Consider the following 27,124-nt stretch of genomic DNA (forward strand, 5'->3'; position numbering starts at 1 on the left):
ACCTGGATGTCTTCTGGAGGCGGGAGAGGAACTGGCCTGAGATGCTCAGCCGGGGATTGAAGAAGTTGTCCTCGGCCTCAGAGGCCTTCAGGTCTCTCAGGGATCCGTGGAAGGGCTCTAGGGCAAGATGCCGAGGGCGCCCTCAGAATCCCTCCAGCCAGCCAGCCCTGGGCCCAGGCAGACCCACAGACCAGCAGACAATCCTCAGAAACCCCCATCAATAGACAACACACACTTTGGGAGCAAATGGAGCAGGCAGAGAAACCATACAGCTGGGCCCCCAAGTAAAACACACGCCCTCCCACCACCCTCGCCAGTCCTGCCAGGGAAAGCCTAGCCCCAGAGAAGCCCACACTGAGCTCAGCCCTGGATGCTGCCCAGGCACAGGTCAGAGAGGGGCATGGTCTACCCTCAGGGTGGGCGTCAGTAAGTGTCTCGAAGTGGTGGCGGAGGAACTTCTCTTGCTCAGGGGTCTGGGGCAGGGAGCCGTTGGATATGCTTGGCACCTCGGGCTGGGACAACTCTTCTGTGGTACCTGGGCATCCTGGGGAGAGGAGAAGGGGGTCTGGGAGAGGGAGTGGGCAGGAGAGAACCATCAACACCATGAATCATGGCAGATGCTCTGAAAAAGCCACTGGCCACTTAACAATGGAGAAAGCTGGACTTGCCCATCACACACCCTGTTGCCACCAGGCGAAGGAAGGGCTAATGCGTCTGTCTTCCAGGGGAGGAAACTGGTGCTCAGTGGCCACCAAATGCAGGGTTGATGTTGGGCCAGTGGTTATCTATCGTGACCAGCCCCTGGCCAGGCCCACACACTGCCCTTCCCCACATCTGGCCCCTACTTACCTGGTGTAGGGGGCGTCACATCAAACTGAGGGTCTGGGTCTGGCTGTGGAGGGGAGGAATGGATGGTGGTAAAGCTGCACTCCAAGTCGGCCTCTGACTCCCCTGAGTCTGGAAAACAGGGTGGGAGGGGTCAGGAGTCCAAAGCTGGGCCCTGACTGAGTCAGGTAAGGCGCTCTGGGTCTCAGGGCTTCCGTTTCCTCATCTGCAGAAAGGGGATGATAAGATCGCCCCCTATTTTTATGGACCAGCAAGGCTACACTTCGAGGAAGGTGCAGAGCTGGGCTCCCACTGGTGGGAAGTTGGGCTCCAGAATTCTAGAGTGACAATAGCAGGGACCATGCCTGTCTCTGTGACAGACTCTGGGCTTCAGAAAGGCTTGGTCAAGGTCACCATCAGTGCCCAGAAAGGGACCTGGCCACATGAACAGACTACTGCAGGGTGTACTGCCTGGTGCTCACTCACCCTCAGGTGGCCTCTGGTCCTTCGAGTCGATGGAGGGGGCCCTGAGGTAGGAGTCACCTTGCTGGTCTCCTGGCGCCCTCTCTACTTCTTCCGCACAGTACTTGCTGCAGTGCCCGTGGGCGTGGGGCGAGGGAATGATAATGTACTGGTTAGTAAACAAGTGGCCCCCACCCAGAACGCCTAGACATCTGCACCTGCTCCTGCTGGGAGTACAGCCTCATCTCTCCTGCCGCCTCCAGGGGCCCCTGCACCTTCTCCTGGAACCAGGAAGACAGGCTGCAGCAGAGGCTGCAGGGCTGGGCTCCTGCACCATCCGGGCTTCACCCCCCGCCCGCCTCCCTCCCACAGGCCCACTGGGAGAGTGGTTCTTCCACGGTGTGCCTACCAGCTGAGGCTTCCTCTCTCCAACTAAGGTTCTCATTGGTGCAAAAGACACCCACCTGTCTGTCCCTGTGACTGTCACCTCTGTCTCCAGGGGGTAGATGATGAGCTCGCTGGCCTCAGAAGACTCCCTCTGTAGGGGTGGTAAGGAGGGAGGCCCACAGCCATTGTCCTGGGGACTCTCTGACTGGGGGGGGGAAGACAGCACAGACATCAGAGGCAGCTGTGGCAACCAGGGCCCTCCCAAGCTGCTAGGTGTTCCGCCAACACCGACGGTAACGGTAAAGATGTAGGTAGTGATGGCAGCCCTCACTGCTGGATGCTCCCTGTGAGCCAGGGCCTGGGCTGGGGCCATGAGGAGCTCACTCTGTGCTGCCCCTGCATTATCATCAGTCCCTTTACAGATAAGGAATAGGTATGGCTCGAACCCACTAAGAGTCTATTCATATGAAATCCAAGAACAGGCAAACCAATCCATGGTGAAAGAGGTCAGAATGCTGGTTACCAGGGCTTCCCTGGTGGCTCAGTGATTAAGAATCCGCCTGCCAATGCAGGGGACACGGGTTACAGCCCTGGTCCGGGAAGATCCCCCATGCCGCGGAGCAACTAAGCTGGGCGCCACAACTACTGAGCCTGCACTTTAGAGGCCGTGAGCCACAACTACTGAAGCCCGCGCGCCTAGAGCCCGTGCTCCGCAACAAGACAATCCACGGCAACGAGAAGCCTGTGCACCGCAACGAGGAGTAGCTCCCACTCGCCGAATCTAGCGAAAGCCCGCGTGCAGCAACGAAGACTCGATGCAGCCAAAAAAAAAAAAAAAAAAGAATGCTGGTTACCTCAGTGGGGGTACTGATTGGGAGAGACACAAGGCGGTCCTCCAAGATCCCCTTCCAAGAGGTAGAAAATGCTCTATATTTTGACTTGGGTGGTGGATACATCGGTGTGTACACAGGTAGCAATTCATCAAACTATATATTTATGATTTATGCACATAACTATTTATATTATGCCACATAAGCAAACTTATATAATAGAATAAAAAAGAATTTTGTTTGAAAAATAATAGAATAAGAGCTAAAGTTGCTTCAGCGCCTTTTAGGGCCCAGACCCTGTTTCTAGAACTGGATTACTGTAAAAGCCCCCTGTGCACTTTTTTTTTTAATGACCTTTTCTGAAATCTTTTCTTAGTCACTGTTTTTTTTTTTTTTAAATGGTTTTATTTATTTATTTATTTTTGCAGTACGCGGGCCTCTCACTGTTGTGGCCTCTCCCATTGCGGAGCACAGGCTCCGGACGCGCAGGCTCAGCCGCCATGGCTCAAGGGCCCAGCCGCTCCACGGCATGTGGGATCCTCCCGGACCAGGACACAAACCCGTGTCCCCTGCATCGGCAGGCGGACTCTCAACCGCTGCGCCACCAGGGAAGCCCCAGTCACCTTTCTTTTTAAAAAATATTTATTTATTTGGCTGCGCCGGGTCTTAGTTGCCGCGTGCAGGATCTGTAGTTGCAGCATGCAGGCTCTTAGTTGCGGCATGACCAGGGATCGAACCCAGGCCCCCTGCATTGGGAGCACGGAGTCTCAACCACTGGACCGTCAGGGAAGTCTCTCTCTCTTTTTTGTTTAAATGACCATATTTTTGAAAATCAAAGCCCAGAGAATCAAGCCTTGCTGCAGGTTACAGAGCCGGGAAGGGGTAGGACCAGGGCTCCACCTGCTCAAATGCCCCCAACTCAGGCACAGGCCTGCCCTCGGGCCCAAGCTCTTAACCCCCGAGCGACCCCATCTTCCCGCTTTCTGGTCTGCCCTGGGAAGTTTCACTGTGCACCAGGTCCGAGGCTCACCCTCCTGCCCTCTACCATCTCATGTAACCCTTTCGCACCCCTGGAGTGGGACAGTCAGCTTTATCTTTAGAACGAGAGCACTGAGGCCCCAGGTCCTGCGCCGGCAGTCATGGTGCAGGGGCTGTAGGCCGGGCTGGGGCAGGCAGTCTATACCTCGCTCAGCAGGCCCGCCAGTCTCTGCGGCTCCACTGTATCTAGAACAGAATCCTCTAGGCTCTCGGGCTTCATGGGGGTAAAGTAGCAATCCAGGTCCCGGGCATCCAGGATGGTCTTGAGAGGCTCCTGGTCAGCCCGCTCCGCCCAGCGGCCATGTGGCTGGTAGCTGCGCTTGGCGTGGAAGGCCGAGCTGTCTGCCACATCATCATCTCCTAGCTGAGGGTGACAGGGGATGGTCAGGCAGCTAGCCAAGTGCTCACCAACTCCAGTGAGGGCCCGGGACACTGCACGGACCTGCATCCAGCCTCGTGGCTTTAAACATCAATCAGAAACAAGTTCCAGATATTTGTTTTCAGCCTGAACCTTGTTCTTAAACTTTGGAAGTGCACATGCAACTGTTCCACATCTCCACATGGATGTTTAGTGATCTTTCAAAGCAAACATGTTGAAGACAACAACTGACCTTCCCCCTAAACCTATTCCTCCTAACGCCTTCCCTGTCTCAGTGATTCTTTGCAGCTGCTCAGGCCCCAAACTTTGAGGTTCTCCTTCATTCCTCTTATTCTGTCCCTCACACTTCCCATTGTATTTCTTCAACTCTGCCACCCAAACACATCCAAGATATGGCCACTTCTCTTCCACGGTCCCTAACCCTAACCCTGGTCCTGCCCACCACTGCCTCCTACCAAGACTTGCTTGAGAGACAGTGGAGGGTGGGTGCTTGACAACTTAGGCTCTGGAGCCAGCCTTCTAGGGTCGACCCCACCTCCCCTAATTCCTAGCTTGACCCCAGATAAGTTACTTAACCTCTCTGGGCCTCAGTTCCCTATCTGTGAAATAACAGGGGATATGAAAAGCCCATACATCCAGGAGGATTAAACAATACATATAAAAGACTCAATAGAACCTGTACGGAGTAAGTGTTCTGTGAATATTTGTTGGATGTAACTCCAATTGTAATATGCACTGATAAGGGAAAGCTTGGGGGCCTGAGAGAGCACAGTCACATGCCTGACCTGGTCAGCAGTGCAGAGGCTAATAACAGGGAGGATTTCCCTGAAGAGCTGACATTTAGGCTTTGATTTGAGGTCTGACATTGTTCCTAAAATAAACCCTTCAACCTGGGGTTTAGGATTCTGCTGCCAACTTCTGACCCACCAGCGCCTGGCCTGCCCCTCCCTCAATTAATGATCACTCATTCAATCCTACCTTCATCTTGGTCCCTCTTTCTCTCACATCCAGTTGTTTGGCTCCACTTTCAAAATCCATCCAGAATCCAACCACTTCTCCCCTCAGGTCCAGCCTCCAACCTCTCCTGCCAGGATTATCACAGCAGTCCCCTCCCTGGTCCCCCTGCTTGCCCCTCAAGGTCTGTTTTGCCCAGGCAGCCATAGGGACCTGTTAAGGCCTGAGTTAGAACACGACCTTCCTTGGCTCAGAGCTCTCCCTCCTGTCCATCTCACTCAGCGCTACAGGGGAAGAAATCAGTGGAGAAGGACAATAAGGGGTGTTGAGGGGACGCAGCAAGCCCACACGGTTCCTCACCACCTGGTCCCCACTGCCTCTCCGAGCCCTTCTCCCCCATTCTGCCCTCATTCACCCTCGACCCAGGCATCGGGCCTCCCTGCACTTCCTGGAACATGCTAATAAGCATGATCCTGCCTCACGGCCCTCACCCTTGCAGACCGGGTTCTCTGCCTGGAACATTCTTTCCCAGGATCTGTATTTCTCACTTGCTTTAATTCTGCTCAAATACGTGAAGTCCTCCTAGTGAAGCCTTTTCTTTTTACCCTAAAATTGTCACCACCCCCCACACTTTGTATTTTCCTTCTCAACCTTTTTGTCCTCCATAGCACTGATTATCAGTTCCCCAAACACTATATAATTTACCTGTTTAATGTGGCTATTGTCCACCTCCCGAAGTAGAGAATGAGCCTGTGAAGGCAGAGATTTCATCTGCCCTGCTGGTTGCTGTATCTAAGGGCCACAGCAAGGCCTAGCCCAGGGTAGGCACTCAGTAAATATGTGTTGCATGAAAGAAGGACTGTCTAAGCGGAGAGTGGAAGGATGACAGGGGTTCTCCAGGGAAAGGAGACATGTGGAGGGGAAAAGTGTTCCCAGAAGAATGAGGAACATGGAGGAGGGCACCCCTTCTTTGTCCGCTCCTAGGCGTCCCACTCTCCGGGCAGACTCACCAGCCGCTTTGCCCAGAGTGGCAGCTTGCCGTTGGTCAGCAGGCACCGAGGATCTGGAGAGACACATGGAAACCATGAAAAGAGAATAAGCAACCCAAGAGACAACGGGTAACATAAACAGCAGTTCTCCAGAGACAACACAGGAAACGACAGACATCCAAAGATGGTCAACCTCACTAACTGTCAGGGAAGTGCGAATTTAAACAATGGGATATAATGTTTTACCCTAAGACTGACCAAAATTAAAATGCTTCAAACTATCAAATGTTGGCAAAAGTGTGGGGAAACAGAGGGCTTAACACTGACTGCTGGGTGGGGCAGTAACTGGATTTGGAGGGCCGCTGGGGTTCTCTTTTACTTTTTAATTTTTTTTTTTTTTTTTTTTTTGCGGTACGCGGGCCTCTCACTGTTGTGGCCTCTCCCGCTGCGGAGCACAGGCCCCGGATGCGCAGGATCAGCGGCCATGGCTCACGGGCCCAGCCGCTCCGCGGCATGTGGGATCTTCCCAGACCGGGGCCCGAACCCGTGTCCCCTGCATCGGCAGGCAGACTCTCAACCACTGCGCCACCAGGGAAGCCCTGGGGTTCTCTTTTAAAATAAAAAGTATATCCGACTTCCCTGGCAGTCCAGTGGTTAAGACTCTGTGCTCCCAATGCAGGAGGCATGGGTTCAATCCCTGGTTGGGGAATAAAAATCCCATATGCCACATGGCACAGCCAAAAAATTAAAACAAATGTTAAAAAAAAAAAAAAGTGTATTAACCCCAGGATTTAGCAATGCCAGTCCTCGGCCTGAGGCCAAGGAGTGGTCAGCACAGCCTCATTCACAACAGTGTAAAGTTAGAAAACACACAAGTGCCCACCCAGAGCAAAATCACTGGTTATGCTTCTGGTTAAAAGAGGGAGGCCTCTGTTTTGTATTCACCAACCTACAGGTCAGTAAGATAGTTTTGAGAAGAAAAAGATACAGAATGATATCTGCAGTATAATACGATTTGTGGACACAGATGTTTCCTATGGATATGCACACGTGTATATTAATGTTCAGGAAAAGGCCTATAAGGGTTCACACCAAACTCATCAAAGTGGCCACCTGGGAGAGGACGCTGAATTGGATGTGTGGGTGGTGACAAAGAGAATGAGCTTACTCTCTATTTGATTGTTTCCCAAGGCTGAATCATCACACTGCTGTTGCCTACTAGTCAGCCATCCAGTTGGCCCCTGCCTGTTTCCTCCTTCTTGGCAGCCCTACCCTCACTAAGAGCACCCAGTGCTGGTCACTGTTCCCAGCCTCTCTCACAGCTGGAGCAATCATGGCCAATGGGACCTGTGAGAAGCCTGCAGGGGCTTCTGGGAAAGAGTTTCCTCTGTACAGGAGATTCCAGGAGGGAATGTCCTCTTTCAACCATGTCTCTGAGGACACAGTGGGGGAAGGGGAAGCTGGGACAAAGTGAGAGAGTAGCACTGACACATATAAGCTACCAAATGTAAAATGGAAGGCTAGTGGGAAGCTGCTGCGTAACACAGGGAGATCAGCTCAGTGCTTTGTGATGACCTAGAGGGGTGGGATAGGGAGGGTGGGAGGGAGGGAGGCTCAAGAGGGAGGGGATATGGGGATATATGTATACATATAGCTGATTCACTTTGTTGTACAGCAGAAACTAACACAACACTGTAAAGCAATTATACTCCAATAAAGATGTGAAAAAAAAATGTCTCTGATGCCTGGAACTTAAGCAGCCATCTTGTAACATGGGTCTAAGCCAAGGCGATATGCAGAGGGGAAGAAATTTATAGAGCGCCTGGCCTCTCATCAAGTCGCTTAGCTACCACTCTCCCTTCTGCCTGAACAAGAGAATCTGGTCTGTTTTCTGGTGAACATCACCCTGTTTTACCCCTGGGACACCCCCTTACACCCACCCGTCGCCTTTGGTCAGGTGGTTCAAGTGGAGCTGACTAAAGCCTCCTACCCTCAGGGATGACCACATAACTCAGGCCTGGCCAATCACAGTGACTCAGAAATGGGCAGGTGACTCACAGCAGGAACATGAGTCATGAACACAGGACTTTGAGCTATTAGGAAAGAAGTGCTCTCTTTTCTAGAATGTTATAACCTTGAGCTGCTGGGGATACTTTGCCCCTTGTACAGGGAGATTCTGCCTGAGAGCAAAGTCAACATGGAGAAAAGCAGAGCCAGGAGACAGAGATACATCTATTTCTTTAACATCATCTGACTACCTGGATCCAGCCATGCCTGAACCAATACTCTCAAATTTTCATTTACAAGAACCAATAAATTCTCTTTCCAAATTAAGCCAGTGAGAGTCTAGGTGCTATTACCCTGAAAAAGTCCTGACTGATATGATTACTGAGCTTCAATATGTGCCAGGCTGTGAAAACAGAGTAGTGGCCAAAACCCAGCAATGATCCCTACACTGAGAGGTCAAAATAGGGCCCCTTTCCCAACCTGGATCCAAACTCTCTTTCGATGGTGTCTTTAGTAACTCTTCAGGTTCACATTCTTCCTCCAGCTTATCGTCTGTCTGCTCTCCAGGGCTTAGGGAGCAAATCTCGTTGGGCATGGATGCATATGTCTCCTGCCTGAAGCCAGGAAAAAGGACAGCAAGGAGAGAAACATAGGTAAATGGGGTGGTAGAGGGGACCTGCCTAGGGCTGGGCCCTGTGCTGGGGTCCATGTGAACATACTCTTGGCTTCTGGTCAAGACGGTGCTGGAAGGTCTCACCTGCCACACCCCCTCTGCTAGAAACATACTGCCACAAAAAATGAGATGTAACAAAGGCTGGGCTCAAGAAATACGACAAACTCTTCAAGGGCCACAGCAATGGAACAAAAAGCAAAGCAGATGATAGTAGGGCATGAGTCCTGAGCTGCTGGCTTCTGTTCTAGGAAGTGGGGTTAGCAATGAGGTTCTAGCTCCACAAGCCAAAGAGTTGCCCACTCTCTTGGTGCCTAGATCTGCATTACCTCAAGATCACTGCAAAATAGATGGCCCATGTCAGGCCTGGTCCCCGTGGGGAAGCAATGCAAAGCCTCAAGACACAGAGAGAGAGATAGGGACAGCTCCGGAGGCGGAAGAGAAGAAAATTCAAAACCTCCCACTCCAACTGAAACTTCCAAACCAAAATCCCAAATCAAAAACCAGAACAGGAATTCACTCCAAATAAAACTGGTCTTGCAACATAAAGACTTAAGAAATATGTTTAGGAAACTCAAAGATATAAGTGAAGGAATAACTTACATTAAAAGATTAAGAAGGGCTTCCCTGGTGGCGCAGTGGTTGAGAATCTGCCTGCTAATGCAGGGGACACGGGTTCGAGCCCTGGTCTGGGAAGATCCCACATGCCGCGGAGCAACTAGGCCCGTGAGCCACAACTACTGAGCCTGCGTGTCTGGAGCCTGTGCTCCACAACAAGAGAGGCCGCGATAGTGAGAGGCCCGCGCACCGCGATGAAGAGTGGCTCCCGCTTGCCACACTAGAGAAAGCCCTTGCACAGAAACGAAGACCCAACACAGCAAAAATAAATAAATTAATAAACTCCTACCCCCAACATCTTAAAAAAAAAAAAAGATTAAGATAGGACTTCCCTGGTGGCACAGTGGTTAAGAATCTGCCTGCCAATGCTGGGGACACGGGTTCAAGCCCTGGTTCAGGAAGATCCCACATACCGCAGAGCAACTAAGCCCGTGCGCCACAACTACTGAGCCCGTGTGCCACAACTACTGAAGCCCGCACACCGAGAGCCCATGCTGTGCAACGAGAAGCCACCGCAGTGAGAAGCCCGCGCACTGCAACGATGAGTAGCCCCAGCTCGTCGCAACTAGAGAAAGCCCGTGTGCGGCAATGAAGACCCAACGCAGCCAAAGATTAAAAACAAACAAAAAAAATACCTTAAAAAAAAAAAAGATTAAGAAGACATCTCTGCTCCACTGGACCCTTCTCTGATCTCCTCCCTCCCCACCATGGGCTGGGTGGGCTGGGTCTGGGGCCTCCCCTGGTCCCCACAGCCCCCTGGGGCTTCCCACCAGAGTGCTCATGGGCTCTCCAAGCACTTTTGCTTTTACACTTCAAAACCCTTCTCATATGCATTATTGTAACTTCCTATTCAAAGTACATCTCCCCTTCTAGGCCCCGAGGGCACAAAGGGCAGGGCCGGGGGCTGTCTGGGCCGTGGTTGCTTCCCTAGCCTCACTCCTCACGGGGCCCAGGGCAGGAAGACATCCCTCTGGTGAATGGACAGGTGGCTGCCAGGACCTGGGGTGGCTGCTCCAGTTCCTGCCGTTCGTGTTCTCCTGCTGCTGCTCACGGTGGTCAATCTCCAGCAAGTGCTGCTTCATGCAGCTGGTGATCTCCGGGCCCAAGTGCCAGATGAACACGCAGCTGCAGAGGCCAAGGAGGGATGTGGAAGAGGGAGGAACAGTGAATATGGAAGCCATCTGACCCCAGAGCCACCTGGTTCATCACTGCCAAGACCTTATTTCCTGGCCCGGAAAACAACCCTCATCAGCTTAGCACAGGGCTCCGGACCAAGTCAGGTCTACACCCTGGGAGGGGTCCAGGGCATCCCAGCAAACCAAGGCTGCTCTGAAGACCCTGAGACCCAAGGAAGGGGGCTGTGAGGAAGGAGTGTAGTATTGATAAACTGAGGAGAGCGTCAAAAGGGACGTCCTTGGATACCAACCATGTGCTAAGGAACTTATGTCATCTCATTTGACTCTCACCATACGATTTTCAAGGTAGATGGGGTCATCTCTCTTTTACAAAGTCAGAGAGGGGAAATATAAGTGGCAGAGCTAGGATTTGAACTCAGGGCTGGGCACACACTATCCGAGGAGAGTAAGCTGGCATGCTCAGAGAGCTCTCTGCACAGGCAGGCCGTGGGCATGGGGTTCCGGTGTCTGAGCCCTTGCTCTCCCAGCAGGATAGGTCCCACCCACTCCCAGAGGGAGGCCCAGCTGGGGCAGCCTCCAGGCCTTTCCCACCTGTCTCCGGATACTGTGATCAAGTGACGGCAATCGTAGGTGAACTTCATGCCGGTGACGATTTCTGCAAGCAGAGCAGAGAAGCCATGCTGGCCTTCTGAGCCAGAAGGCTGGGTTGGGGTAGGTGGGGAGGTGTCCCAAGCAAGGAGGCAAACCCACCTGAATGGCCAAACATCTTGGCAACGCACTCCCCGGAGTAAAAATCAATCACCGAGATGCTTTTGTCAGAGCAGCTTGTGGCCAGGAAGGTGCCTGAGGGGTCCACATGGACCTGCCGAGAAGAGGACCCACGTGACACTTGGGCTGCCTCCTTCTGGAATAGGCCTGGGTCTCAACACACAACCCCACTAACTGAGGAACGCCTTGTGCTGGGCGCTTGGCACATGGACTCAGGTAACCCTCACGACACACACCATGGTAGGCAGAAGCTCCTGCTCCCATTTCACAGGTGAAGAAATTACCAACCACAACAATGGCACTAATGGCAGCCAGGCCCTGTGCTAAGAGCTGTACGTGTGTGAACTTATTTCCCCCACAGAACCCTGTGATAGAGGCAATTTTTATTTGCATTTTACACATGATGAAACAGGTTCGAGACGAGATGACATTTGCCCAAGGTCACAGTCAGCCCGAGGCAGAGCTGTAAGAGGGTCTGACCCTGGAGCCTGAGCTCATAACTCCCCTAGTCCAGAGGCTCTTGAGAAGGTCCCCACCTCATCCTGGATAACATAGACAGGGGCAAGCCTGGAGAGGCCTCTCTGATTCCTCCCACCACTCTCTACTGCCACTCACAATGGAAGCCACTTAAATGTCCCCACGTGGGGAAGGATTCAGTAAGTAAAGGCAGAGCAGTCAGGGCCAGCCCTGGCTCCCAAGCACCCTTGGTCAGCCAGGCCTGAGTAGATGCTGGCCGGCATGTGATCCTTTCATCCCTCTGATCAGGTGCCAAGGAGGACCCAGGTCTCAGGAGGCCCAGCAGGGCAGGGGACAGACAGGGGGGCCTTGTGTGTGGGTGTCCGTGTACGGTTTTCACCTGGGGCCCCAGCTCCTCACCTTCAGCAGGGACCCTTCATCACCCTGGGAGCCCTTGTAGCACTTCTTCTGCTTCCCGTTCATGGTGTTGTAGACTCTGGGAAGGTGAGAGCAGAAGCGGCTAACATGGCCCTGCCCACCACCCTCTCTTGCTCCCTTGTTCCAACCTTACCTGCTGCCCTCCTCTCCCCTGGAAGCCCCCAGTACCTCCTGTCCCCCACCCGATGCCTGGACTGAAACCCCGTATCAGGGAATGAGACCCTGTCTTGGGCTGAGGTCACAGAGGTTACGTCTTGGGGTGTCCACTGAGTTAACATCCATCTCCCTGCCACACAGCGAGCTGAGTGCCTGGCACCCAACTTGAGTGAGCAAATGAAGGAGATGGAGAACCTCTCTGCACATGCTTATTCCTCCACATCCTTCCCAGTTTAAGCTTAGATGTCCCTTCCAGCGACCCCAGGTAGGGTCGGATGTCCTCCCAGGGCCCCCCAAAGCCCCTGGGCTCTCTGCATCCCAGCCCTGACCACTCTGTGCTGTCACTGTCTGGTCAGTCTGTCTTCTCCTCCACTGCACTGTGAGCTCCACGAAGGCAGGGCCTGTGACTCCCCCACTGTCCCTCCCAGACAGGAGCTCAGGGAACGAGGATGAGTGAGTTTATGAGCCACATCAGCAGCTCTCAGTTGCCCCACACAGGCTCCTGAGATCTAGGAGAACCCTCTGTTTGACCTGGAGACTAGGCCTGGGTGAACCCAGCTCCTAAGAAACACCCACTGGGTCCCACCACTCCACCCAGCTTCTCAGGGACCAGGTGAGCAGGGGGAGGAAAGCAGAGCGCTCATGAGAAGACAGACCCAACCAGGCCCCACTTAGTCTGGCTGACTAAGAGTGCAGGGCAGTTCCTCACCTTACGTTGCGGTCCTGGCAGGCCACAGCCACGTACTTCTGGGTAATGTCAATGTCCATGTCATACAAGGTGGTCTTCTCTGCCACGTGGTGGGTACGGACAAAGTGTAGTCCATCTGAGGCCTGGCAGGGCAGGCAGGGCCTTCAGAGGATACCCCTGACAAGCCCCCTACCCAGCTCCCAAGGAGGCTGCCCCACTCTACCTGCTGGGCACTGCGGAAGTAGATGCTCTTGTCTGCCCCACAGCTGATCATCTGGATGTCCTTGTGGCCTGGAGGAGGAAGCAGTGCCTTAGGCAGGGCTGGGCCACTGCTGGGCCCAACTGGGGCTGGGGATCCTAGCTAGGGAACTCTACTATAAGGGCACTCCGCTGGGGGTCAGAGAGGGTTTCCCGGAGGAGGTGAGGTGAGTGCTGGGTGCCGGTAGGACTCTGTAAACTGTGAGCTCTGTGTGAGGGGGGCACAGATGGTGCAGTGGGCAAGGCAGGAATCTGCAGAGCAAGAGCAGACAGGGAAACAGAAGCCAGGGACACAGCAGGGGCACCATGTTTAATTTGGGATTTGGAGAGGTGACTCTGGCCTCACAATGGAGGCGTCAGTGAAGCAGGGAGCAAGAGGAGACAGTCAGACCACTGGGAGGCTCACACCATCAAGAAGGATCAGAGTATCCACACAGGGGCTTCCCTGGCGGTCCAATGGTTAGGACTCTGCGCTTCCACTGCAGGGGGTACAGGCTCGATCCCTGGTCAGGGAACTAAGATCCCGCAAGCCATGCGGTGCAGCCAAAATAAAAAGGACTATCCACACAGACTTCGGGCCAGGTCCTGTGCCACATGCCTCCCCTTCCTGACTGTCACCAGCCACTTGTACAAATGTGAACCCAGGGGCTCAGAGTCACACAGTCCTTGTCCCAGGGTGCAGAGAGTCAAGATGGGGCCAGGGCTGATCCCAGGCATTCTCTGGTTAAACACTGTGCTCTGAAGCCAGGCTTCCTCTCCGAGCCTCAGCTCCCATCTGTTCAATAAGCCTGTATCAGCCACTGCCCCGTGGAGTGGTATGAAGCCCTTGGGACAGTGGCTGCTACCTGGTAAGCAAGATGGATGTTCTTACTTTTATTCTTCTTTCTTTATAGAATAAGAATAATCACAGCACAAATACCTTGCAGAGTTGTGGTGAGGATGAAGAGACAGAACAAATACAAAACATGTACAACCTTGGTACAATAGACACTGCTCCTTCATGACAGGACATTTGAGAGCACCCAGGCCTGACATACAAGTTAAGATGTTACTCGAGCAGAAGTCACTGGTTTATAGAAGGGAACGAGTCCTATGTTGGCGAGGAATCCAGAGAGGGCCTGCAAGTTACTACTGGTAATGTTTTGCTTCTTAACCTGGGGTGGTGAGTCCAAGTATTTAGCAATATTAGGACTAGGACCAATCAGAACAGGTGCTGGCTATAAACAATGGGTGTGTCTAGTTCAGACCTACTGACTATGAACCTTGATGTGGATATTCATTGTATTATTCTGTAAACTATTCACAGATATTTCTGTTCACTTTTTTGGATATATGTTTCATAGAAAAGAATTAAGAGACTGATTCATTCTTTAGCTGGATAGCTTCAGACAGTTTCCGACTGGCTGGTGCCCAGTTTATATGAACTATCAATGTTTTGAGTGTAACGCCCAGTTGAGTCAGCCCAGCCAGAGCAGGGCTCACAGGACTGGTTTTAGGATGTGCATCCTCTCAGACCGGCTGGGGCTTTAACAGAGGCCCACGCCTTCAGAAGGTGACCTAAAGGACCGACTCCTGGGCCACCCCCTTGGCCAGTTATCACCTCTCCTGGATCCAGACCATTCATTAAAGGTGAGGTCACTGCTGGCCAAACTGCTAGATTTACCAATCTATTCTAACTACCTCTACCCTGTGGAATGGGATGGTCTGAACAGTTTTTTACAGGTGTCTGAGAAGTTTGAGCTGATCAGCTTTTGTCAGGTCCTCATCAAGACATAGCAAACGTGTTAACCTGTTTTTGCCCAGCTCCCAACCACCTGAGTTAGACAGAGACAGGGCAGAAAGTGGGGAAGACCAAGGACATTAATACATTCTCAGCCACAAGATTATATGTACAAAACACTTCATAGTCAAGAACTTGGAGTCAGTGGACGTATTCCCTCCATGAATGGATTCTTCTTGAATATAGTTTTGAACATGTTCTTGGGTTCTGATCAGTTAAACCCCCACAGGGCCTACTTCCCCTCCTCTTGGAATCCCTTAGGGCCAGGGATCTCTGTACTGGATCTTTCGAGTCTTGGAGAGATCCCTTCAACTGCCTGCTTGAGCGAGGGCTATAAGAAAGGACAGCCTTATGCAAAATACCAGGCCTGCACCTACTGGCTGTGTGACTCTGGCTGTAAAGTACAGTAACTGCTGGGGCAGTGCAAGGATCACATCACCCAGCACAGAATTAGTCTCCAGCAATTGTCACCGTCATCTATTTTTCAGCCAAGGTCACCCAAACCCATTCCACCTTGGACTGGCATTCTGATTTCTTTCTGCGGACTAGCACTCACCTAATGTCAGTCCTCCTGGATCAGGGGTGGAGGCAGGTGGAGGCTGGGGGCACACGAGTCACACCCAGCCCAAGAGGATACTCCAAAGCTCTGGCACCACCTGCCCTGGAAAGGGCAGGTGCCTCAAGCCAGCACAAGGTAAGTCAGCTACCAATTTCTGCCAAAATTGACAGGAAGAGGGGAAATCTCTTTCCAGCGGCACAGTGACCACTGAGATCCTGCCCACGAGAGAAAGGCACAGCTGACAGAGGGAGAGAGTCCAGGTAACTTTAAAAAATTCAACTTTTGGGGACTTCCCTAGTGGTCCAGTGGTTAAGACTCTGTGCTTCCACTGCTGGGGGCACGGGCTCAATCCTTGGTCCGGGAACTAAGATCCTGCATGCCACGTGGAGCAGCCAAAATAAACGATACTCCAAAAGCATTAAAAAAAATTAGTCTAAAAAAATTTTTTTTAATAAATAAATAAATAAATAAAAATTCCATCTTTGGATCCAGCTGTGCCTGAATCCAGAGCTTGCCTCTCCCTTTCTTCTCTAAGCTAAAGGTGGCTTTTGCTGTTACGTGCAGTCAAAGGAGCCCATCTAATGAGGCACAGGACGCAGAAGGAAAGGGCTCACCAGCAAACCTGATGGCTGTGATGGAGGAGGAATGGTCATCCAGGGTCTGCTCCAGGTTGTAGTTCTTCTCCACGTTCAGCACGTGGATCAGTCGGTCCCGACTGGCTGAGGCCAGCAAGCTCAACCCTGTGGATGAAAAGGGTGCCACTGGGTCTCTGGGAGGCTGCTTGATGGCTTGGCCTCCCAGAGAGCAGTGTGACCGAGCTTTCCTGGCCTTGAAGAAGGAGTTCGGTTTCTTAACTGCAGTCAACTTGCCACAAACCCGGAAAGGGGCCACTCCCCCACTCTGCGCAGTCTTTCCCCAGAGCCCCAAACCCTGGCATTTCACATCCCTTGCCACCAGCTCCTGCAGGATGAATCTTGATGTACACGTGGACACTCCTCCACTTGTGCCCACACCAGACATTCCAGCAGAGCCCAGCATTCCTCCCTACCAAGTCCAGCTACTTGGCAGCCACGTAAGGCCCTGCCAATTTCTCAACCTCCCCAAAACACTGCCCCCTCACTCTCTGAGCTCTGGCTACACGAGCCTCATCTAGGCCCTACTGACCACATGCTGCCACCTTTCCTTCAGCCACTGGACCTTCGTGCTGGCCCCCTCAGACAGTGCCTAGCCGGGACACCTGCTATGTCTGAGGCCTAACACATGACCTGAGGTGGAGCGGAGCTCGGGAGAGGTGTACTGAATGAAAAGAAATTTAAAGAAAATTTGGTGGGGCAGAGGGTGTGGGGGAAGGAAGAGCATGGGAACGCACATTAACATTATCAGGACATAACTCCACCTACATTATATTCCTGCCAAAAACGTATCATCGGAATCAAATCATGAGAACAACAAACCCAAATTGAAGGAAATTCTATAAAATGACTGATCTATATTCTGCAGAAAGCCAAAGTCATAAAGACAAATTAAATAAGGCTGTGGAAATATTCCAAAACAAAGGTGACAGGAGAGCCACAACAACTGAAATGTGAACCTGGACTGGATAAACAAAGGTGCTATAAAGGACAGCATTGGGACAACTGGCAAAATGTGAATAAGAACCCCAGACAGATGACAGATTTGATAAGATGCACATTTGATAAGTGCACTGTGGTCATGTAAATAGATGTCCCCCTTCCTAGGAAATGCTCACAGAAGCATTTAAGGGTGAAAGCGCAGCATGCCTGCAACTTACGCTCAAGTAGTTCAGCAAATAATAATAATAATAATATACACGCTTTAATAATAATAATGCACATGCTATTATTTTATTACAAGTGTATATATACACAGGTGCGCAAATACACAGAAATGGAAAGAGGGGAAGCAGATAATTCTGTCACAGGTCAGACAGGATTTAAAAGAAAAAACTTGGGGAGCCTGGGTGAAGAGGCTACAGATATTCATTATAATATTCTTGCAATTTTTCTGTAAGCGTCAAACTTTTTCAAAAGAATATGTTTGACTACTGATCTATCTTTATCTTCTCCAGCAGAGGAGGAGCTCATTCATATATTCACTCATTCAACCTTCACCTCTTTAGCCTGAGCTCTGTTCGGGGCACCGGGGACCAGGGTAAACAAGTCGAGTCTTGCCCTGTCATTTACGGTCCCACCAGACACCAACTACTCCTCCCTGTGGCTCTGCCAGGCAGGCTGCTCCCCTGCCATGGGCTCACCTGTCTCAGGCTTGGAGTACTCCAGGCACAGCACCTCAGCATCATGGGCCTCCACCTTGACCAGCTCGTCCATGAAGTGCAGCTCGTGGATCCTGAGAGATACACACTGCCTGCTGTACCCTGCCTGGCGCCCCCACCCCTCAGCTCCAGACGCTCTGCCACTACTAGAAAAGGTCAGAGCAGCCAGGTAGGTGACGTGGAGAACACCCTACCCTGGCCAAGTAGTCTACAGGTGCCCAACCAGTTTCTCATCTAAAAACCTGCCAAGCCTGCGAGAACCTCAGCGGGCACCCCGCCCCTTCTGTCCATGGGTAACACCTAGGATGGTCTTCTGGGGGAACAAAGGTTAGGATAGGGATATATCAGAGGTGATTCCTGGGGCTGGGGCAGGGGTCAGAGGTCATACTCAAGGATAGGACCCATGGGTGGGAACATTTGATTCCAATCTCTCATTCTTTTTTTTTTCTTTTTTCTGGTTGCACTCTGTGGCTTGTAGGATCTTAGTTCTCTGACCAGGAATTTAACCCAGGCCCTCAGCAGTGAAAGCGTGGAGTCGTAACCACTGGACCCCCAGGGAACTCCCTCTCATTCTTAAAGAGTCTCAGATCCAGACTTTCCTCACATTCTTGCCAAATGAAATCAGACAACAGGTCATCCAGGACTGAAATAAGAAATAATAATTCCAGCTTCTCCACTCTCTACCCGTGTGACCTTAGCCAAGCCACTTGGCCTCTCTTTCCTCAGGGAACCCATCTGAAAGTGGAGTGAATAACAGCACTTACGCCAGAGGGTCGCTGAGAGGATTAAATCAGTCAATACCCATGGTACTCAGGCCAGCGGCCAGCCTGGGGGAAGATCGCTATGCCCACGTTACCTCTCCTCACTGTTTTCACCGTTGACAGCCAAGTGCTGTCAACGGGAGCAGCCCCCTGACACGTTCAGTTTGCCTCATGCAGTGACTGACATCACAACAGTTGCCAACATTTAAAAACCATGGAATTTCACAGAAAAAGTCTGCACTTTATGTTCTTCTTAGACAATGGGAAGATATGACAACTTGGAGGCTATACTACTGGTGCTGCGTGGTGGCTGCCCCGTTATGGGGCACATGCTCTTCAGTGCCCCAGTCCCTCCCATTCTGCAACAGCTCCACTACCCAGGGGGTCATAGCTGACATTCGCCACCTTAAACCTGATCCCTGTGACAGGACTCATATTCTGTCAGCACCTATTGGGCCTGTCACATCTTGAAAAACCTCTGCAGGGTGGTAAACAGCCCGAGCCCTCAGATGTCCCATCCTCTGGTCCCTCTCTCAGGGCCACCAGAAATGCCAAGCTCCAGCTGGCATCTTCTCTGATGGTTCAGCAGTGGTACCATGTGGCTGAGAAGGTGTCACCATGCCCGAGAGTCATGCAAGTTTGCCTGTCCACGCTGCAGGCAGAGTTCACATGGTCCAGCTGCTGAGGCCCCGGTAGCTACCCTGATCTACCCTGAGCTAGCCCTTCTGGAAGCCCCTTCTCAGCTTATGTTCCCAGGGGTGGCTGGCTACCAGATTGCTACTCACAGTCCCTCATTCCCAACAGGCAGCTGGAGGTGCCAAGGCCAGGGCTCCTCCCCACTGCCCTTAGTACCTGAGCCCAAGCTGGGAGATGTACACTAGACAACGCCAGGGCCCACTTGCCTCAGATTTCCACTTCGGTCGCCTGAAGCCAAGTGTTGGCCATCAGGACTGACCTGCATGACTCGTACCCCAGCTTTCATGTCCACAGGCATCCCATTCTCACTCCCCCGGTCTGGGAAGTGTGACATGTTCTGCAGGTGCTGGATGTCATTCTCCACATACACAACCTTCAGCAGGGTCTGCAAGCGGGAAAGGACTTAGGTCAGTGCTATGAGAAGCTCTGGAGCACCTCTGCAATTTTTTCTCCTGATAGTCTCCCATTCTTCATTAGTAACAGAATTCCAATTCTGACCTGGGAGCTTCACCACTCAGAATAATAACTATGTTTCCCAGACTCCCTTGCATCTAGATGAAGCTGTGTCAATAAATTCTGGTCAATGAGGTGTAAAGCAAGTGAAAACTCTTCTGCTTCTTTCCCACTATCCTGCTGCCTGGAACTTGGATGTGATGACTGGAGCACCAGCAGCCATCCTGGACCACGATGACAAGGGCCACTCCTTCAAAATGGGCAGAGTGGAGAGCTGGACAGCTCTTGGGTCTCTAAGGGCTTCCTACAGCTGCCAAAACAGCCTGGACTAGTTACCTCTAGACTATTTTTACAAGTCAGAAAATCAAACTTTTACCTCGCTTCGGGTTTTTCTATTGTGTGCAACCAAATATAACATGGTTATCACAGATGCAGAAGAGAAGATGTTAGTATGGCAGGGGGACGTGGGGCGCTGGTGAGGGGAGTCGTAAAGGAGCATTTGCTATACACACCCTGCATTAAGAGCTTTTTTTGTTCCAGCCACACTAACCTCTTTTGGGTTTTCCAACTCATCAAGCTCCTTGCAGCCATAAGGCCTTTGTCCCTTGGTGTAGAACACTCTCTCCTCCCCTCTTTACTCCTCCCAATCCTCCATATCTCAGTTCAGTTATCTCCTCCTCCAGGAGGCTGCCCCTAATGCCACAGATAAAATCAGATGACTGACTTTAGATATATCTTACTCATACCTTACAACTTTCTTTCATGGTGCTTATTATGCTTGTGATTATATCATAATTTGTGCAGTTATTGGCTGGCTGCCTCCCCCTACTAGACTGTAGGTGTCACGGGGCCAGGAGAAGGGTCTGCCTTAGTCACTGATATGTCCCCAGCATGCAGCACAGCACCTAGCACTGACCTTAATAACTATCTGTAGAATCAGTGAATGCATGATTCAGGCCTCAGCTCCTCAGAGAAGCTCCTTCACTGACCTAGCAACACCAACCATTTCTTCAGTAAAGTGTTTCTCCCCAGCCTCTCATCATGGCTCTCTTTGGGATCCTGCCAGCACCTCCACCTCAGGCTTCACCGCGTGGCAGCTAGCTAGACAGGAGACACCCCTGCCTGGTTTGGCCCATCAGGTGCTCTCCCAGGGAGTTCTAACTCAAGACTTGGGGAGCAATTTCTTCTTTGTTGAGTATGTCGGGTTGCCTGGAGTGGCTGTGTCCACACACACCGAGACAGCAGGAGCTGAGTGGTAAAGAAAAGCAGAGAGGACCACAACCAAGACCCGACACAGCCAAAAATAAAATAAATAAATAAATAAATATATATATATATATATATTTTTTTTAAAAAGCAGACAGGAAAGACCATGTAACCTAGAAAGAAAGAGAGGGAGAGAGAGAGAAATGAGATAGGAGACAGAGAGTGACCAGCCTTGGTTCCTGGTTCCTGTCCCTAGTGAAGCTTAACACTGAGGTTCCATAAAACTCCCTCCTACCCCCCTATCCTAGATTCAAGTAGGCCTTTGTTCCTCCTAAAAGATGGTTCACAATGAAGCCCCTTACATTACTGAAGATGTTCTTCTGCCAGTGAGAGTCAGGGCTGCCGTCCATGTTCCAGAAGCGGATGGTATTGTCTGAGGAACAAGTCAGAAAAGATCCTGATGGCAGACAAGCTCTCTGATCTTCAAACTCAGGATACACCTACAGTCCCCAGAGAACAAGGCAAAGGAGATTCATTACAAGCACTTCAATGACAGCACTATGATATACTATTGCATGGTGAAATAAAAGTAAGTTGCAGATAAACAGCCTTAGTGTAACGCCTTGCAAGAAAAAAAAGACACAAAATGCTACCATATATTACCATGCCCCATCTTCAGTCCAGTCCATAAAACATCCCCACAAATCAATTTCTAAGGAAAATGGGTAGCGCAAATCACTAAGCACAAAAGGAAACAAGGTACCACGAGCAAGAAGCAGCAGAAACAACAGAGTCTAGCTTCAAATACTGGAATTATCTAACAGACTCTAAAATGACTATGTTTACTATGTTTAAAGAAATAAAAGAACTTTGACAAGATTAAAAGTATGAGTAGCCAACCAGAAACTATAAAGAACAACCAAGCAGAGCTGAAAAGGAACAAAATAGAACTACTCCTAGAAATGAAAAATAAAACATATTAAAAACCAAAGATTTGACACAGTTGAAAAGAAAATTAACTGAATTGAAAGATAGAACTAAAGACGTTATTCAGAATGCAACTCAGAGAGACAAAGAGATAACATATAAAGAAATTTCAAAATATGGAAGCCTGGATTCTGAGATGATGATGACAGCAGCATCACAGATTTTTAATTCAAAATTCCCACATGAAAAAGAGAAACCTGAAAGCAAAACCAAAACCCCATGGACAATATTTATAACAAAAGTAGGTGAACAAGATATTCTCATAACTCCCCAAATACAAGCAGGTAGGAACAAACTACCTCCAGTCATAAGACCTACGTGTTCTCAATATGTATATGGGAGAAAGCAGAGAGGAGCAATGAGGTATTCTAACCTCAAAGTAGCCAGCAGGTATTCACTGGAAAGCACAACTGGCCAAACTGAACAGTAGTTGAACTTGGCAGGGTGGGGGTGGGGGGTCATCCACTCCAATAGTGGTTGAGTGCAGGGCTCAGCAGTAAGGCCTGAAGCGGCTGGAGAAATCAAGGCCTGGTGAGCTCTCAAAACTAACCTACCAGGGCTCCTTTCAGGACAAAGGCCTATACTGAGGAGAAACTGCTGGGAATGGAAACAAAATTGATCAGGGTAGGGACAAGAGAGACAAAGTAAAGAAGTACAGATAAAAGTAAGGATATAACAGGGCTTCCCTGGTGGCGCAGTGGTTGAGAGTCCGCCTGCCGATGCAGGGGACACGGGTTCGTGCCCCGGTCTGGGAAGATCCCACATGCCGCGGAGTGGCTAGGCCCGTGAGCCATGGCCGCTGAGCCTGCGCGTCCGGAGCCTGTGCTCCGCAACGGGAGAGGCCACAGCAGTGAGAGGCCCACGTACCGCCAAAAAAAAAAAAAAAATCCAACTATATGTTGCCCATAAGAGATTCACTTTACATCCAAATATACATACAGGTTGAAAGTGAAGGTATGGAAAGATATTCCATACAAATAGTAACCAAAAGGGAGCTTTGCATGTCTATAGTAATGCCAGACAAAACAGACTTTAAGTAAAAAATTATTACAAGTGACAAAAAAGGGTCAATTATAAAGAAGGTATAACAAATACAAACATACAACTAACACAGAGACCCAAAATATATGAAGAAAAAGTTGACAGAATTGAAGGAGGAAATATACAGTTCTACAATAATAGTTGGGGACTTCAATATTCCATTTTCAATAAAAGATAGATCTAGGGGACTTCCCTGGTGGTCCAGGGGTTAAGAATCCGCCTTCCAATGCAGGGGACGTGGGTTCGATCCCTGGTCGGGGAACTAATATCCCACATGCCATGGGGCAACTAAGCCTGTGTGCTCTAGAGCCTGTGCACCACAACTAGAGAGCCCACACGCCACAACTAGAGAGCCCACGTATCGCAACTACTGAGCCCACATGCCACACCTATAGAGCCCACATGCTACAACTACTAAGCCCATGCACCACAAGAGAGAAGCCCGCGTGCCACAACAAAGAGCCCACGCGCTTCAACGCAAGATCCCACGTGCCGCAACTAGGACCCCACACAGCCAAATAATAAATAAATAAATAAATAAATAAATAAAATGAATGACTGCTTCAGCTTAAAAAAAAAAGATAGATCTAGAGAGATAAAGAACACCCAGTAACAGCAGAACACATTTTTCTCAAATGAACATGGAACATTCTCCAGAATAGACCACATATAGGCCACAACGTAAGTCTCAATAACCTTAAAAGGCTTTAATCATATAAACAATCTTCTCCAACCACAGTGGAATGAAATTACAAATGAATAACAGAGGAAATATGGAGAATTAACAAATATGTGGATATTAACACACCCTTACATAACCAATGGGTCAAAGAAGAAATTAGAAAATACTTTGAGACCAATGAAAATGAAAATACAGTATACCAAAGCTTATGGGATGCAGCAAAAGCAATGCTCAGAGGGAAATTTACAGTTGTACATGCCTACAAAAAAAGAAGATCTCAAATCAATTAACTTCTCACCTTAAGGAACTAGGAAAAGAAGAGAAAACTAAACCAAAAGCTAGCAGAAGAAAGGAAAATATAAAGATTACAATGGACGTAAACAGTCTTTTTTGCAGAAATGGAAAAGCTGATCCTAAAATTCATATAGAATTGCAAAGGATCCCCAAATAGTCAAAACAAATCACTACAAAACTATAGTAATCAAAGCAATGTGGTACTGGCATAAAGATAGACATGTATCAGTAGAATAAAATTGAGAATCCAAAACTAAACCCATATATCTATGGCCAGTTGATTTTCAACAAGTGTGCCAAGATCACCCAAGGAGGAAAGAACAGTCTGCTCAACAAGTGGTGCTGGGATTATCCATCCACATGCAAAATAATGAATTTGGACCCTTACTTCACGATATACAAAAATTAACTCAAAAGAGATCAAATACCTAAGTGGAAGAGCTAAAATAATAAAACTCTTAGAAGAAAACATAGGAGTAAATCTTCATGACTAGGAATTTGGCAATTTTTTTTTTTTTTTCTTGCGGTACGTGGGCCTCTCACTGTTGTGGCCTCTCCCGTTGGGGAGCACAGGATCCAGACGCACAGGCTCAGCGGCCCTGGCTCACGGGCCTAGCCGCTCCGTGGCATGTGGGATCTTCCCAGACCGGGGCACGAACCCGTGTCCCCTGCATTGGCAGGCAGACTCTCAACCACTGCGCCACCAGGGAAGCCCGGCAATGGTTTTTTAGATATGACACCAAAGGCACAAGCAACAAAACAAAAAATAGAGAAATTGGACTTCATCAAAATTAAAAACCTTTGTTCATCAAAGGACACTATCAAGAAAGTGAAAAGACGACATAAAGAATGGAAGAAGGGCTTCCCTGGTGGCGCAGTGGTTGAGAATCCGCCTGCCAATGCAGGGGACACAGGTTTGAGCCCTGGTCTGGGAGGATTCCACATGCTGTGGAGTGGCTGAGCCCGTGTGCCACAACTGCTGAAGCCCATGCGCCTGGAGCCCGTGCTCCACAACAGGAGAGGCCATCACGATGAGAGGCCTGTGCACTGCAGCGAAGAGTGGCCCCCGCTCGACGCAACTGGAGAGAGCTGGCACACAGCGAAGAAGACTGAACACAGCCATAAATTAAATAAATAAATAAAACTATAAAACTTCTAAAAAAAGAAGAATGGAAGAAAATATTTGCAACTTATATACCTGTTAAGGGTCTAGTATCCAGGATATATAAAGAACTCTTACAACTCAAAAGCAAAAAGACAAACTGCCCAATTAAGAAATAGGGAGGGGGAGGGGATATGGGGATATACGTATACATACTGCTGATTCACTTTGTTATACAGCAGAAACTAACAACACTGTAAAGCAACTATACTCCAATAAAGATGTTAAAAAAACACCAAAAAGGGCTTCCCTGGTGGCCTAGTGGTTGGGAGTCCGCCTGCCGATGCAGGGGACGCGGGTTCGTGCCCTGGTCCGGGAAGATCCCACATGCCGTGGAGTGGCTGGGCCCGTGAGCCATGGCCACTGAGCCTGCGCGTCCGGAGCCTGTGCTCCGCAACGGGAGAGGCCACAGCAGTGAGAGGCCCGCATACCGCAAAAAAAAAAAAAAAACCACCAAAAAAACCAGGCAGGAATTCCCTGGTGGCGCAGTGGTTAAGAATCCGCCTGCCAATGCAGGGGACATGGGTTTAATCCCTGGTCCAGGAAGATCCTACATGCTGTGGAGCAACCTAGCCCATGAGCCACAACTACTGAGCCCAAGCGCCACAACTCCTGAAGCCCGTGTTCTCTAGGGCCCACATGCCACAACTACTGAGCTCGTGTGCTGCAACTACTGAAGTCCGTGCGCCTAGAGTCCGTGCTCCACAACAAGAGAAGCCACCGCAAAGAGAAGCCCACACATCGCAATGAAGAGTAGCCCCTGCTCGCCACAGCTAGAGAAAGCCCGTGCACAGCAGCGAAGACCCAATGCAGCCAAGAATAAATTTTTAAAAATTAATTAATTAAAATAAAAAAAGCAATAGGCAAAAATCTTGAATAGACATTTCTCCAAAGAGGATATACAAATGACCAACAAGCACATGAAAAGAGGCTCAAAATTATTAATCATTAAGGAAATACAAGTCAAAACCACAATACCTTGCAAATACTAAGATAGTTATAATTTTTAAAAAACCAAACAGAAAAATAACCAGTGCTGGCAAGGATGTGGAGAAATTGGAACTCTCATACATTGCTGGTGGGAAAGTAAAATGATGCAGCTGCCATGGAAAAGTCCGGTGGTGGGTCTTCAAAAACTTAAACATAGAATTACCACATGACCAGTAATTCCACTGCTGGGTGGGTATACACCCGAAAGAAGTGAAAACAGGTGTTCAAACAAAGCTTTTACACAATAGCACTATTCACAATAGCCACAATGTTATTTTGGCTATTATTAATAGGGAATAAACCAAAAAGTAACAACTCAAATGCCCATGAACTGATAAATGCACAACAAAATGTATTATCCATATGATGGAATAGTATTATTCAACCTTAAAAAGGAATAAAGTACTGAAACATGCTACAACATAGATGAACCTTGAAAACACTGTTAAATGAAAGACGTCAGACACGAAGTCCACATATTCTGTGATTTCATTTATATGAAACATTCAGAACAAGCAAACCCATAGCAACAGAAAGCAGATTAGCTGTTGCTATGGGCTGGGAAGAGTAGGAATGGAAAGTGATTGCTTAATGGGTACAGAGTTTCCTTTTGGGGTGATGAGAAAGTTCCAGAACTAGACAGTAGTGATGGTTGTACAACACTGTGAATGTCCTAAATAACACTGAATTGTATATTTAAAATGATTTAAGTGGTAAGTTTTATGTTATGTATATTTTACCATAATATATATGTACACTTATACTCCCCTCAAATAAATGGGGTCAAAAGGGAGAGAATATAGTATATAATGACTATATGATCAGATCATATAGATACAGAATAATTAATCTAAAAATTAGGGGAGAATGGGGAGAACATTTGCAAAAAAAATTGTTTTAACTGTTTTCAGAATTGAATTATCATTCTTAGGCTGTTGTATTATAATGTGGGAACAAGGAAATGATTAACTGGGGCTACTCTAACTCCATCATCCCCCTATGTCTTTGAGAACTAGGATTCTGGAAGGATCAATCCAACAGCTATAAGCATCCCCAGCAACCAGACTGTGACTTTGACATGCCAATCCAAAGTGAAAAAACGAAACAAAACAAAAAACAGGGCTTCTTCAAGAAATGGCTGATTCCAGGTTTGGGGCAAGA

The 27,124-nt window shown here is 49.5% G+C and overlaps 1 protein-coding gene across 4 annotated transcripts in view; it reads right to left on the reverse strand.

Annotated features, from left to right (window-relative positions):
- Positions 1-27,124, reverse strand: part of WDR62 (WD repeat domain 62) — a 48,981-nt gene that overhangs the window by 5,405 nt on the left and 16,452 nt on the right. For 2 of the 4 annotated variants that reach the window (XM_060288718.1, XM_030874558.3), the window contains 18 exons: positions 21,170-21,307; positions 19,355-19,533; positions 17,674-17,765; positions 16,013-16,138; positions 13,025-13,092; positions 12,823-12,944; positions 11,940-12,015; positions 11,046-11,157; positions 10,887-10,950; positions 10,159-10,284; positions 8,352-8,485; positions 5,886-5,938; positions 3,688-3,906; positions 1,752-1,879; positions 1,312-1,415; positions 850-957; positions 410-565; positions 3-117 (listed from right to left, as the gene is read on the reverse strand). In XM_060288718.1, the coding sequence (XP_060144701.1) occupies positions 3-117; positions 410-565; positions 850-957; positions 1,312-1,415; positions 1,752-1,879; positions 3,688-3,906; positions 5,886-5,938; positions 8,352-8,485; positions 10,159-10,284; positions 10,887-10,950; positions 11,046-11,157; positions 11,940-12,015; positions 12,823-12,944; positions 13,025-13,092; positions 16,013-16,138; positions 17,674-17,765; positions 19,355-19,533; positions 21,170-21,307 (2,120 nt within the window). The remainder of the gene's footprint in view (positions 1-2; positions 118-409; positions 566-849; positions 958-1,311; positions 1,416-1,751; positions 1,880-3,687; positions 3,907-5,885; positions 5,939-8,351; positions 8,486-10,158; positions 10,285-10,886; positions 10,951-11,045; positions 11,158-11,939; positions 12,016-12,822; positions 12,945-13,024; positions 13,093-16,012; positions 16,139-17,673; positions 17,766-19,354; positions 19,534-21,169; positions 21,308-27,124) is intronic. The other 2 variants (XM_030874559.2, XM_030874562.3) reach the window with 2 other exon arrangements.

This window comes from Globicephala melas, chromosome 19 (assembly GCF_963455315.2).
Source record: "Globicephala melas chromosome 19, mGloMel1.2, whole genome shotgun sequence".
NCBI lineage: Eukaryota > Metazoa > Chordata > Mammalia > Artiodactyla > Delphinidae > Globicephala > Globicephala melas.